At 32.9% G+C, this 12,101-nt stretch overlaps 1 protein-coding gene and 1 long non-coding RNA gene across 11 annotated transcripts; one reads left to right on the top strand and one right to left on the bottom strand.

The window, feature by feature from the left end:
• Window positions 1–11: 11 nt before the first annotated feature.
• LOC111789926 (putative recombination initiation defects 3) lies at window positions 12–11,389 on the top strand. Of its 8 annotated transcripts, none has more exons than XM_087122681.1 (13): window positions 12–268; window positions 897–1,047; window positions 1,566–1,716; window positions 1,891–2,025; window positions 2,321–2,373; window positions 2,485–2,679; window positions 2,888–2,953; window positions 3,027–3,076; window positions 3,579–3,732; window positions 3,902–3,995; window positions 4,840–4,948; window positions 6,140–6,188; window positions 9,888–11,389. In XM_087122681.1, the coding sequence occupies exons 1-11, from the start codon at window positions 204–206 to the stop codon at window positions 4,944–4,946; spliced, it is 1,221 nt and encodes a 406-aa protein (XP_086978807.1). In that variant the 5' UTR covers window positions 12–203; the 3' UTR covers window positions 4,947–4,948; window positions 6,140–6,188; window positions 9,888–11,389. The 8 variants fall into 8 exon arrangements, with proteins under 8 accessions (XP_086978807.1, XP_023526420.2, XP_086978806.1 ...); XM_023670652.2 differs by having other exon boundaries at window positions 4,834–4,948; XM_087122680.1 differs by having other exon boundaries at window positions 3,899–3,995.
• Window positions 1,915–7,509, bottom strand: LOC111789927 (uncharacterized). Of its 3 annotated transcripts, none has more exons than XR_015420437.1 (5): window positions 6,127–7,509; window positions 3,887–4,002; window positions 3,468–3,613; window positions 2,566–2,631; window positions 1,915–2,047 (listed from the first exon to the last, which is right to left on the bottom strand). It is a non-coding gene; the product is annotated as an uncharacterized LOC111789927 (long non-coding RNA). The 3 variants fall into 3 exon arrangements; XR_015420436.1 differs by having other exon boundaries at window positions 3,560–3,613; window positions 6,127–7,501; XR_002814418.2 differs by lacking the exon at window positions 1,915–2,047 and having other exon boundaries at window positions 2,380–2,631; window positions 3,560–3,613; window positions 6,127–7,495.
• Window positions 11,390–12,101: the final 712 nt, after the last annotated feature.

Genomic DNA, 12,101 nt, shown 5'->3' with positions numbered 1-12,101 from the left:
CTCTTCTGTGTCATATTTGTCATTTGGAGTGATCAACAACTTTCAAGCTTGGAGATCCTCCTCATTTCTATACTGCAGGCAAAGCGATTGTTGGTTTCGGTTTACAATCGTTCTTCTGTAGCTCGATCACGCCTGCAGTTTTGATCGAACAGTTGGAAGAGTTTTTGGCTTCTCAGTCTTCCCGCTGAGAGTATTTCAATCAAATGCGGCTGAAGATAAACAAGGCCTGCGATCTCAGTTCTATCTCCGTTCTTCCTCCTCAATCCAGGCATGCATCTGATCTTGTTTAATTTTGGCGGTATAATTTGTTTTAATTGCAAGAACTCAGGGATAACAATGCGCAAGAAGTTTAGGTTGCAATGTTGTTCATATTCAGTAGCTTGACTTTTTTTCTTCGGAAAAAGTATTCCATGCGATTCTAGCTGTTTATTGTGTTCCGAGTTGTGAAGGATATGGATTTCATTTTGATCCTAGCTGCGTTCTTGACGTTTCAGAAGGAATTTATTGTATCCGAACTTTTAAGAGATTGACATCATTAATAGGTTTTACTGCTGACTTCGAATTTTTTACTTACACAGCTTAGTTAGGTTCATTCTTTGATTGAACTGACTTTATTTTATATCGATACGATATTCAGTTACTTCAAGTTTGGACGGAAAAAAAAAAAAAAAAAGACAAAACAAAACAAAACAAAAACAGATGACTAAGAGTTTGACGTTTTCAGACAATAATCCTGTCATGAAATTGCAAGCTGAGTTCGCTGCAAACTCGATCGAGTTTACGTCACTATTTTCAAATCTGTTCCAGAGGAAAGGAAAAAAATATTCAAGGAAAATATGAAAATTCCTAATAACGTGTTCTAAATTGAAAATATGAACGATCTTGATGATCTGTAGGAGGTCAAATGCGTTAACCACTGGGCAGCAAGCACCACAGTTGCGATCACAACCTTCGCAACAATCCTTTTCTCTGGGTCTGTCATCTGAGCACGGCATGTATTCTCAGCTTTCTCAGAACTCGTTTGACGAAGTCGTGACAAATGAACAGGTCAATCTCGGCTCTTCTCTGGATTTCCAGGTTTTAGGACTTTGTTTGTGCAATAAGAAATGAAGGAAATGACAATAAAGTACTACACTGATAGTCGATGTGTTTATGCACTCGATTAAATAATTAGCATTACGGAATTCATTTTGTCTTGACAATATTGAAAGACTGCTTCAATTTTTATGTTTAATCGTATGCTTGTGATTATATTTGTTTGCACCTCTCTGCAAATAAAAGTCGGTCGAGTTTTTTTACTCATCTGAAATAACCATCCTTATTTTCAGAATTTTGAAGTTAAATACCTCAAAATGTACCTTTAGTTTTACAAAATGCTTACAGATATGTTATTGTATTATTTACATATAAGAAAGCACCATGACGAGTGCACTTAGTTTCTCATAAGCAATGAGGATCTGACTATGCTGTCGTTTTAACATGGAATAAAGTTTTCTGATTACAGTGGTGTTCTCTGTTTTCATCTCGTCATATGACTTAACTTTGATGTACCATTCTGTTTGCAGAGATTTAGCTCTCAAGACCGAGAAAACTCAATAAAGAAGAATTCCTTTTTTCCTCCTAGTTTTTTCAGAGAAGATTGCCAGTTGTCACTCTCTAAATCTTCAACCAGTTTAACACAGCGATGGAAATCAACTCCTCTTCCAGACTCTAAATGTAAGTTCATTCCCTTGGATTCATATGATGGACTCAAACTATTTCAATTAGCTTCTTTGATTTCATTACAGCATGGTATAACTCTTTGAGTAGGCAGGTTGATCAACTGTCATTTCTTACAACCTCTATACATTTATTGCGACTTAATTTCATAGTTTCAGCTTTTCTTTTTAGGTCAAGTTGGTGAAGAACTTGACCGCCGCCTTGGTACTATAGAAAACTCATTAAACAAGTTTGGAAAGATCTTGGATTCTCTTCATAGTGATATTCTGCAACTGAACAAAGGAATGAAGCAAATTTCTCTCGATGGTGAGCTTTGCAATCCCTCAAGCTGAAAAGTAAAATTTGAAGAGAAACTATGTATTACTGTTTGAAAAACACTTTTTGCACTGATTCCTTTTGTGCTTGTTACTCAAGTAGGAATAAGGTGATGCAAATGCTTTACTTGAATTTCAATTCCTTCATAAAGTAGGATTAAGATTGCTATGTTATGAATGTGAAAAGAGAAAGTGCCCAAATCAGTAAGTATTCCTGACCTACAATTTAAAGCTTAAGGACTAAAAGTTTATTCAAATAATATTCTTATTGATCTTTCAAATTGCAGTTGAAGGCATATGGCAAAAGATGATTGTTAGCAGTAGCTTGCTGCAATCCATGGTAAAATTGTACTAGATCAATGCAATATTTTATTGACCATTAAGTTCGTTTCAATTTAATCATAATGTCTAAATTGTTCATTCAACTAATGATTGCAAAGTTCAACGTCAGAACAAAGAACATGATGGCATGAAAGCTACTCTTGATGGAGGCTTCAAATTAATATCCGATCAACTTAAGAACGATGCATACCAAGAAAGGCTACATGAGATATCTGATGTTCTTTCTGCATTGGAAAAGCAAGTACAAGCATCTCACCTGAAATTAAAAAATGATTTCATCAGCACATTCACCCAAGAAATGAACGTAAGTGCATGTTGTAACAAATATTGCTATAAATGTACAATAAAAAGCATTTGCCTCCTAACTCTATTCCGACAAGATGGGTTGTTTAGATTTATATGTATGTATATATCTTCACAAAGGTACCCTGCCCAAATTTTTGCTCTGAGATTGTTTTAATATCTAAAGTAAATGCCACTTAGCAGTCATGTATTCTTCATGTAACTTGTAGGCAATGGTCTGTACCTTAAAGAAACCCTTGAAGAAATTTCCACCTCACTCTATTCAATCTCCTGAGGTTCGGTTTCTTACTAAATATTGGTAAAATATTTTAAGCATTTGTTTCATCCTGAACTAATTTTAAATGTCAGAGTACCACTTGTTTGGATGCTCCACAGCAAAAGCGACTTCGATGTAAAATGTATGAATCTCGGTTTTCACAATAACTGATTTGATTCCTAGATTTTTTTTCATGCATTTCACATTCAGAAAGTTACCATATCTTAAATGAATGAATTACTGATAATGGTGAATGTGTTTAGATTGAATTGATTTATACCAATCTGGGAGTTCAACTTTCCTTCTAATGCACAAAATGTAGAATTTCAAGAGATTTAGTGACATACAAAAGCTCAACGGTTTCTTCCCTTCCTGTATAATTTATGGCTCTGATATACAGCAGTCTGGAAGTTCTCAAGGGAATTTTGGTATTATATTTCATTAAATTCTATCATATTGCATGTGGAGTATATGCGTGGAGAAAAGAAGTTTCCATTTATCAGTAATGTTATCTTATGGCATGAAAATCATACTCTTGAGCACCCACAATGTTCTGGTGATTGTTAATGCACTATGGAATTATACGCATTGGTCCTTTGTTCTTTAGCATCTTAAGAGAGCTTACTTTTCCCACTTACTATCAGCCAACCTGCGTCTCCAAATGTTTGCATTCGAGCAACTGCAGTACAAAGCGAGGAAGTGGGAAGGTGGAAATCAGTAAAAGTGGAAAAGGCCTTTTGCACTAGTAGCGTGGTGAAAAAGGAAGATCCAAAGAAAGTAATTCCATTTTCTGAACAGGTAGCAATTTGAATTTCATTATTTCTTCTGCCATCTCATTACCATTTATTGCGGAAATTGTGTAATTGTATTTTTGAAAGCCAATATTAAGCTATTCCCTGATTATTGAATCCAAACTTTACACATTATTCTATGAAGCGAGTAAAGATTTCACCTTGAATATTAGCAGTGCCTGGTGCTGGAAAGGGAATATAGAGTTATTGTCGATTCCGATGAGGAGATCGAAAGAAGCTTCTCCTGCTTAATTGAAGAGAAGAAAACAGGTGATTCCTGAAAATAAAGAAAGACACTTCTAGATGGTATAAATAGTGTAAATTTAAATATTGTCAATCACATCTTCTTCACATGCATATAGAGTAGCATGCAACTGATATGAGACGTGGACATGACGGAACAAAGAAATAATGGCATGTAACTATTTAGAAAAAAATTGAAGACATGGTCCTGCTGTGATACATAAAATATCGATACTTTATATTTTATATAAATCTATTCATTTCATGTGCTCAGAAGATTTTCATTCGAAGGACAAGATCCCGATTTTGGGTAGAGTAGGTATATAAGATTTGAGTCCAGCACAGATTGGTCTAATAACATAAAGTAGCCTCATTTTTTAGAATTCAATAAAACTGACCCAAAGTGCTCAGCAGCGTCTGGCTGCTAAAAAAAAAAGGAGAAGATTGGCCATTTGTCGAGGCAGTAAGACGTGGAAGATGTATCTGGGTTTTTTAGATATGTTGGACTCGAATTCAAGGCGTGTCTGTTTGCCCTAGATATTGGACAGATTCGGAGGAGCATTCATGCTTCATAAGTTATAGTGGAGTGGCGTTAAAACTTATTTTAGCGAGCAAAAAAAAAAAAAAAAAAAAAAACGAGCCATTCTAAAAGAATATGAAAACATGCTGTCCTACAATAATAGTATGAGGAGAAAAATATGGAACACTATGGAATTTTATTTTCAATAGTATGGTTCACTGGGACAATTCGACGTGCTTTATTTGGCTTGCAGATCAGTCAGAGTCAATATTTCTCTATGCTAGATTGTGAAATGAATATTAGTATTTTGTTTGATATTATTTATATTAACATGACAAATACTAGGAGAAGATGTACGTTACTATTCCATTGAAGACGCTAAGGAAGAAACTGAAAGAATTTTAAGGAAAGCAAGAAGGCAGAAAAGAAAATATGGCAATCCTATAATTATTAATTGAAGGTACATTTCTGCTCATTAAATATCAATGCTTATATGTTCAGAAAGAATAGATTGAAAAAATGATTCAAGATGTTAAAAATGAGACTTGCATTGGTAGGATTTCCTGGAATCTTTACACCACATTCTAATGATGGAGGAAACTTTCGTTCTTCCTATTTTTCTATTTGTATCATGGAGATGTTGATAGATAATACATTTGTAGCTTGCAAGATTACTTTTTGGTGCACCACTTGAAATATTGTCTTGTAGCCGTCTATCTCATATGTATGGAAATATTCTCTGGTACGTTCAAATTGCATCTATCCAGGCCGTAGTCTGCCCTTACAAAACAGATTGACCTTTGAGAAGTGCATTTCAGCCTACACTAAATTTTATGCACTTTTTGTCTGGATGAAAGAAATTAGATTATAATAACTGTTGCCTGAAGAAAAAGACTGCCAGTGTAGGAACCAAGGCCTTTTAGACGTGAGAAAGAATAGGGCTAGTATCCTATCCTTGTTGCATTCGGGGTTAAACTAAATTCTAAAAACTCATGCATTCTTACCTCAGTCTTTTCCTAACGCCTGTACGTCCAAGAAAGTAAGTATGATTTCAAAATTTGAAGTCTAGATATCGTACTTAATGAAAGATTTATGAACCGATCAGCTTTAATAGGACATGGCCTTCTTGTTGTCCTTGAATAATAACTATTTACAATTTGTAACATTCGAAAACTACTCTGCCAAGATGGCAGGAAAAAGATAGTATTAGTCTTAATTTTTCAATGCCAAAAGACCCTATCATGAATGAAGGCTCAAAACAAACCTCTATTCTGTACGCCAGATCATATCATAATGATCTTTGATTCCAGACAATATCTTGAAATTAGACACCGCCATGGTGAGAAATGATTGAAGATTTTTTGTTAGAGAATCGCTTGGGGAAGGAATGTTCCTTTATTTCACCAGTTTATGGTTAAAGAAGATTTTATCTCATGTTATATATGCCTGTATGTTCTTTACCTCATGCCAAAATTTGTATCATAATCAACTACCTTAGATGCATAACATATATATCACAAGTTTATAACTTCTATTTATTAACCTAGTTCTAGAATTACGATGGATCCTTTTATCAAATCTAAGAAAGTGAATGCGAAATCATTGAACAGCTGTATTTTTTTTTTTTTTTTTTCGTACCCTTCTTTTGCAGGTGCAAGATGGGTCAGCACGATCAGGATGTAAAAACGCCTTTCTTCTAGGTAATTGGATCCTTATCTTGCTGTTGAATGCCCACTTTCGCATGCTGTCCATTATGGTTTTCTGAGCCTTATTGCTTTTCGTACAACCTCCTTTTTCTTTTCCACTGCACAAATATCCCTCCAAATCTTTTCTTCTTTTCCCTTCCCCCTCCCACTTTGGAATCTGGACCACTAACACTCCCTTTCACACAAAAGATGAGCATAACTCTAACTTGCTCTTGTCATAAAAACTTTTTTCTTGTGTTCGGGAAGGCTCCTTAGTAGGACATTAAAATAATTCTGAGCCATTCCCATTTAGCTTTTCTTTGAAACGAAGCAAAGCCGTAGATATTTTAGTTCCTCTTAGCAATGGGGTAGTGGGGTTTGAATGATGAAGCCCATTACCAACTTTTTAGTGAGTGTGGGAAGTCCATGCCTATTAAAAGGAGAGGTGTACACTACCGAGTGGTTTAGCTGAATTTAACAACAAAGCCCACAAACTGGATATTGTTGTCTGCCAAGTCCAACCAAGTCCCACATGGATGTTCTGTTTTATCAATACCCTGTTTTCTGGACAATAAAAGGTTCATGATTTGGAAATCACGGGTTATTTTACAACTCAATCTTCCCTTTTTTTTCTTTGTCCATATTCAAGTTTTAGTTTAGGTAGAGCCGGAAATTGTGATTCTAACATGGTAGTATACGGTTGAGAAAAATGTAGGGTATCCAATACATGCACTCATGAGCATGATTTGAGCCATGTGATATTAAGTAAAGTCGGGGAGCGGCATGTCCGTTGCTTAACTTTTTTTATAAAAAAGAAAAACAATCTTACTTTCTATTAAAACGTATCATTTTCTGCTCGAGTGGAGCGGGCCTTGGAACTCTTTTTTCCCCTTCCTCCGAAGTCCAAACCTTCCGTAGATTCCATAGATTTCTGTTATTAAAATAAACTATAGTTTTAGTACATGTTTATTTGAATATGATACATATCTTTCATGCAAAAGTAATTTATTTGTTTAATTTTACATTTTTAAATACAATTTTCATAAACTAAAATTGATTTTTGAATTATTAATACTATGTTTTAAAATAATTTTGAACTTTTAACTAATTCAAAATCAGTAAGTTATGCTTTGTTTAATATCACTAAATTATACTTAAAATGGTTTTGTTGTTATATTATATATATATCCTATTAATAATGCGCTGTTTCATATACCATCAATCTTAACTGTATAATTAATAATATGTTTATCAATTTGTTGATGATATCAACACCTGTTTATGGGTAACTATAGCCAAAATGTTTGAAATGATATATTTCTATTCCCCCCTCCCATAATAATAATAATAATAATAATAATAATAATAATAATAATAATAAATGTTTTGCAGTGAAATGAGGAAATAAATTTCAATAATTTAGATTGGTTCTGGAAGGAAATTTAATTTCCTTTCACATGTCAATTTCATTTAATTTCATGCTATCTTAGGCATAAATTATTGTAAGAGGCTGTACTGCTTTAGTAATTGCTTGGTGAGTAAGTTCTATGATAAATAAATAGGAACTGCATCGTGGCAAGTCTTATTCAATAATTAACACTCTTATTTAAGCATTAAAAGATGTGTATTTTGAGAACTTTCTAGAATTTAAAATTCAATTAAAAAGACCTTTACAAGTACAAAAAAAAAAAAAAACATGATGGAGATCATCTTTAATTGAGTGGGTAGTTACAAGATCTTATTTTAGATAAATTAGAAAATGAATTAAAAATATTTATGTTTTTTTTTTCTTATTGATAATTCAGAAGTTCCTATGTTTTTATTAATGGTGTCCTAGGTTCTAGGATTTTGAAACGTTTATCTAGGAATATAGTTGAAAATTTTCACACTAAGCTCCTCGTCGACGTGCTTTACTGTTATGACATTTCCAGTTTTTAGCCCCACTTTTGCACTAATAAGATAAGAAAGAAAGGACAAAGTTGTCCAAAAGCTTTACTGCGTTTATATTGACAGCTTTATTGTATTTTATGACCTTCATGAAAATATTTGTCTTTGTATATCTGTCGGTTTAATCAAGGGCCAAGAAAGGGAACCAAGGCCAAATTAGTTAATCCTCTTTCTTCTATGAGAATCCAGACTATTCCCATAAATATTATCCGATCAAACTCCACTTGAAACCGTGTGAAGAAGATTCTCCATAAATTTATATTTAGGGCACAAATGATTAGCTTAGTAGAATATTTGGTAATTAGAATTGGTTTTTATTTATTTATTTATTTATTTATTATTATTATTTTCCCCTCTGTTTGCTTTATTATTCTTTTTTTTTTTCCCTTTCTTGATACATATGTTGTCTTATTAGGGGAATTCTCGTAAAGTAGGATTGAGATGATTGGACAAACTTCTTTCACATTCCTAATTTTCTTTATTAGGTGATGCCTACCATGAAACATTCAACCAATCTGATGCCTACCCATTAGCCACCTTATAATTTTTCTAATCATCAAACCTGAAAGCTAATCTCTAGAATCATGCCTTTCTTTGAAGCTTTTTTTAAAATATTAAAATGAGAGAAGTCTTTTCAAGTTGCAAAAGAGATAATAAATTGAATTGGATTCCTGTGTTTTATTTGCTCAATTGAAAACGTTATTCATTTTTTTAATTGAAACTTCTAATTAGTCATTTGTAGCTAAATAATGTTAAGTTGACTTTAGTACAAAAATTATTAGATTTATATATTGTGATGTCCCACATTGGTTGGGAGGAGAACAAAACACTTTTAGCGTGTGGAAACCTTCCCCTAACAGACGTGCTTTAAAGCCTTGAGGGGAAGCCCGAAAAGGAAAGCCCAAAGAGGACAATATCTGCTAGCGGTGGATCTGGGTTATTACAAATGGTATTAGAGCTAGACACCGGACGATGTGTTAGCCTTCTCGCTGTTCCCCAAAGGGGGGTAAACACGAGGCGGTGTGCCAGTAAGGACGCTGGTCCCAAAGGGGGGTGGATTTGGTGGTAGTCCCACATCGATTGGAGAAAGGGTCAGTGAGGACGCTGAGCCCCGAAGGGGGTTGGATTGTGATGTCCCACATTAATTGGGGAGGAGAACAAAACACTCTTTATAAGAGTGTGGAAACAGAAACGCTTTTAAAGCCTTGAGGGGAGGCCCGATAGAAAAGACTCAAAGAGGACAATATGTGCTGACGGTGGATTTGGATTACATATATACAATAATTCTCTAATTTTCTATATAGAGAAAGTTGTATCCAAAATTACTATATAAAACCTTGTGTTTAAATAGTTTTTTTTAGAAAATCCATAATTTAAGACCTCGTAACTTTGGTCACATTTCAAACCTCGGGTAGAGTTGAAGCATTACAAGGAAATTGGCAATTGATAGAGGATTAGGATTAGGGTTGTTTGTTCCTTTTTACTTTGAAAACAAGCCTTTCATTAGGGGTTAAATCTTCCTTTTAACTATTAAGAGAGCAATGAAAGAAAGAACAGAAATTAGTGAGGCATCCAATTGTGGGGCTTTTATGTATCCATAGCGTATGATAAGGAAATTTAACATTAGACAGGAAGTCTTCCTTTAGTTGACTAAACCCACAATCATCACTACATAATAAAGTGGAGTCCTATTCTTCTTGTTTTCTTGTTTTCTTGTTTTCTTTTTTTGTATAAATAACCTTTTTATTGTCTTCTTTCTATTGATAGGTTGCGGCTAATATCAAAATCACTTCACTAATGGGGAACCCGATGCCTTGACGCAAGTGCCTACCCACCCACCCACCCACCCCACATCAAAAAGGTTAGCCTTCCTCGCTTCTATTCATCATATAAGCTTCATCATTATTCTCTGCTTCTGTCTGCATTTTCTCAATGGAATATTTTAGAATTTTATATGGTATTTGTTTTCCAAATTTTGTTGTTTTTCCTGTTTTTTTTTTTTTTTTTTTTTTTTTTTTTTTCAAATTTGTGTCGGTCACAAAATGAAAACTCATGCTAGACAACTTCAGATAAGTTCTGATTCTTTAAAATTAGGCGAAAAATAAATTTGTTAAGTTATATCAATTTTAACCCTAAACTTAAACTTTAAATTTATCAACGTATCTCTAATAAATGAATTAAAATACATAAAATTATAGGTAGGATATGAAATTAATAAAATTTCTAGAGAAGGTTTTTATTCAACCATTGGTGAAATTTCTTTTTGTATAAAACTTTGTTTTGTTGAAATTTTGATGGTTTTTATTTAAATTAGTAGGTAAATTAACAAAATTTTATTCTAGAGTAAAATTGTAACAACTATTTTAGTTAGGATTCAATTTCAAACTTTAAAGTTGTCTCTGCTTAATCTTCATTTTTAATTATTTTCAAATAGGAAAGCTTTGAGAAAGGTCTATTTTGTTCATTATATTGTACTTAATAGTTTTCATCAAATTTTTTTAAGTTGTCTCTACCGGGCTGCTCTATTAAAAGAATTTAAAAATCGTCTATTTTGTTCTTATACTTTTAAAAGAGTATAAAAGATTCTTATATTAGCTAGGTTTTGGCGTTTAACTGTGTTAGCTCAATGCTACTTTGTTTAAAATTAGTGTTCGACACAATTATTGAATAATAGAGTTAGCTAAAGGAATCTATTGGACGAAATTCTGAAAGTCCAAAGCTTATAAATTGATCTGAAAAAATTTAAATACAATATTATATAGAAATAATTTTAAAATTTCAAAGAACCAAACATATAATTTAAAATATTAAGTAGGGTAACTCTATTGGTTAAGAAAAAGGGCTGAGCTTTTTTCTTTTTTTTTTTTTTTTTTTTTTTTCTTTTTTTTTTTTTTTTTTTTTTATCATAAGGGAATAACGATGACGAGAGTTATTTAATATGAATTATTTGAAGCCGGAGTGTCGGCTGCAGTGACATAATTGTTGTCTTGCTTGGTATAAAAAAAGCTAAAAGCTTAATTTATTTATTCATTTATTTAAGAAAAGAAAAAAGAGAGAGAAATTAAGGAAAAAAAACACTGTTTAATGCTTCCATTGTACCTAACATGACACAACTAACGAACTAATAAAACGCTAGAGACGTATGCTTTGGTTTGAATGGCTAATCATTTTCTTCCCTGCTTTATTATATTTATGTAATTAATTATATTGGAAAATATGAAACAATTATTAAATGTCATTTCTTGATTGTCCCATCGTCATTGAGATTTTTTCTTATTTTAAAAAAAATTGTTGGGGGAGATGATGGAATATTGGAATTTGTGGCTTTTTTTTTGTTTTTTGTTTTTTTTTTTTCGGGGTCATTTTATTAAGAGTTAATAAAGAAAAATCAGTAATAAATATGTAAGTTCCCTTTGAAGAAGGGAACCAAACAATTATTGTAGGAGCGTCTTGTTTTAAAAATCTTGAAAAAACTCTGAAAAAAAAAAAGTCAAAAGTGGACAATATCTGCTAGTAGTAGGTTTGAGCTATTACAAATTGTATCAAAACTAGACATCAGACAATGTGCCAGCGAAGATGCTGAGCCATCTCGAAAATATCTCCCTAGTAGACACGTTTTGAAAGCCTTGATGGGAAATCAAAAAAACCAAAAAAAAGAGTATCTAAAAAAGCCTTTAGGGAAAGTTGAGAAAGTCCAAAGATGACGATAATGGTTAGGAGAGATAAATTAAAATTTTGAGAACTTTTTAAGATAATATTTTAATGGGTAATATACACCTTAAGCAATTAAGCTCGGAAACAGTAAATAAAGGATATAGATAGAAGTAATTTCTCTTTTGTAAAAAAAAAAGTTACCGAACATTGTCATAATTTTCCCATTTTTCACTTTTGTTGGGATTCCTTATCTTCTATAGGAAGCAACAAGTTAAGAGAAGCATTGCCTCTTTGTTGGCATGCAAATTACTCTCTTTCTTGTTGGTG

This window comes from Cucurbita pepo, chromosome 3 (genome assembly GCF_057944985.1).
Source record: "Cucurbita pepo subsp. pepo isolate OVF chromosome 3, ASM5794498v1, whole genome shotgun sequence".
NCBI classification, from domain to species: Eukaryota; Viridiplantae; Streptophyta; class Magnoliopsida; order Cucurbitales; family Cucurbitaceae; genus Cucurbita; species Cucurbita pepo.
This window is presented reverse-complemented; position numbering and strand designations above follow the sequence as displayed.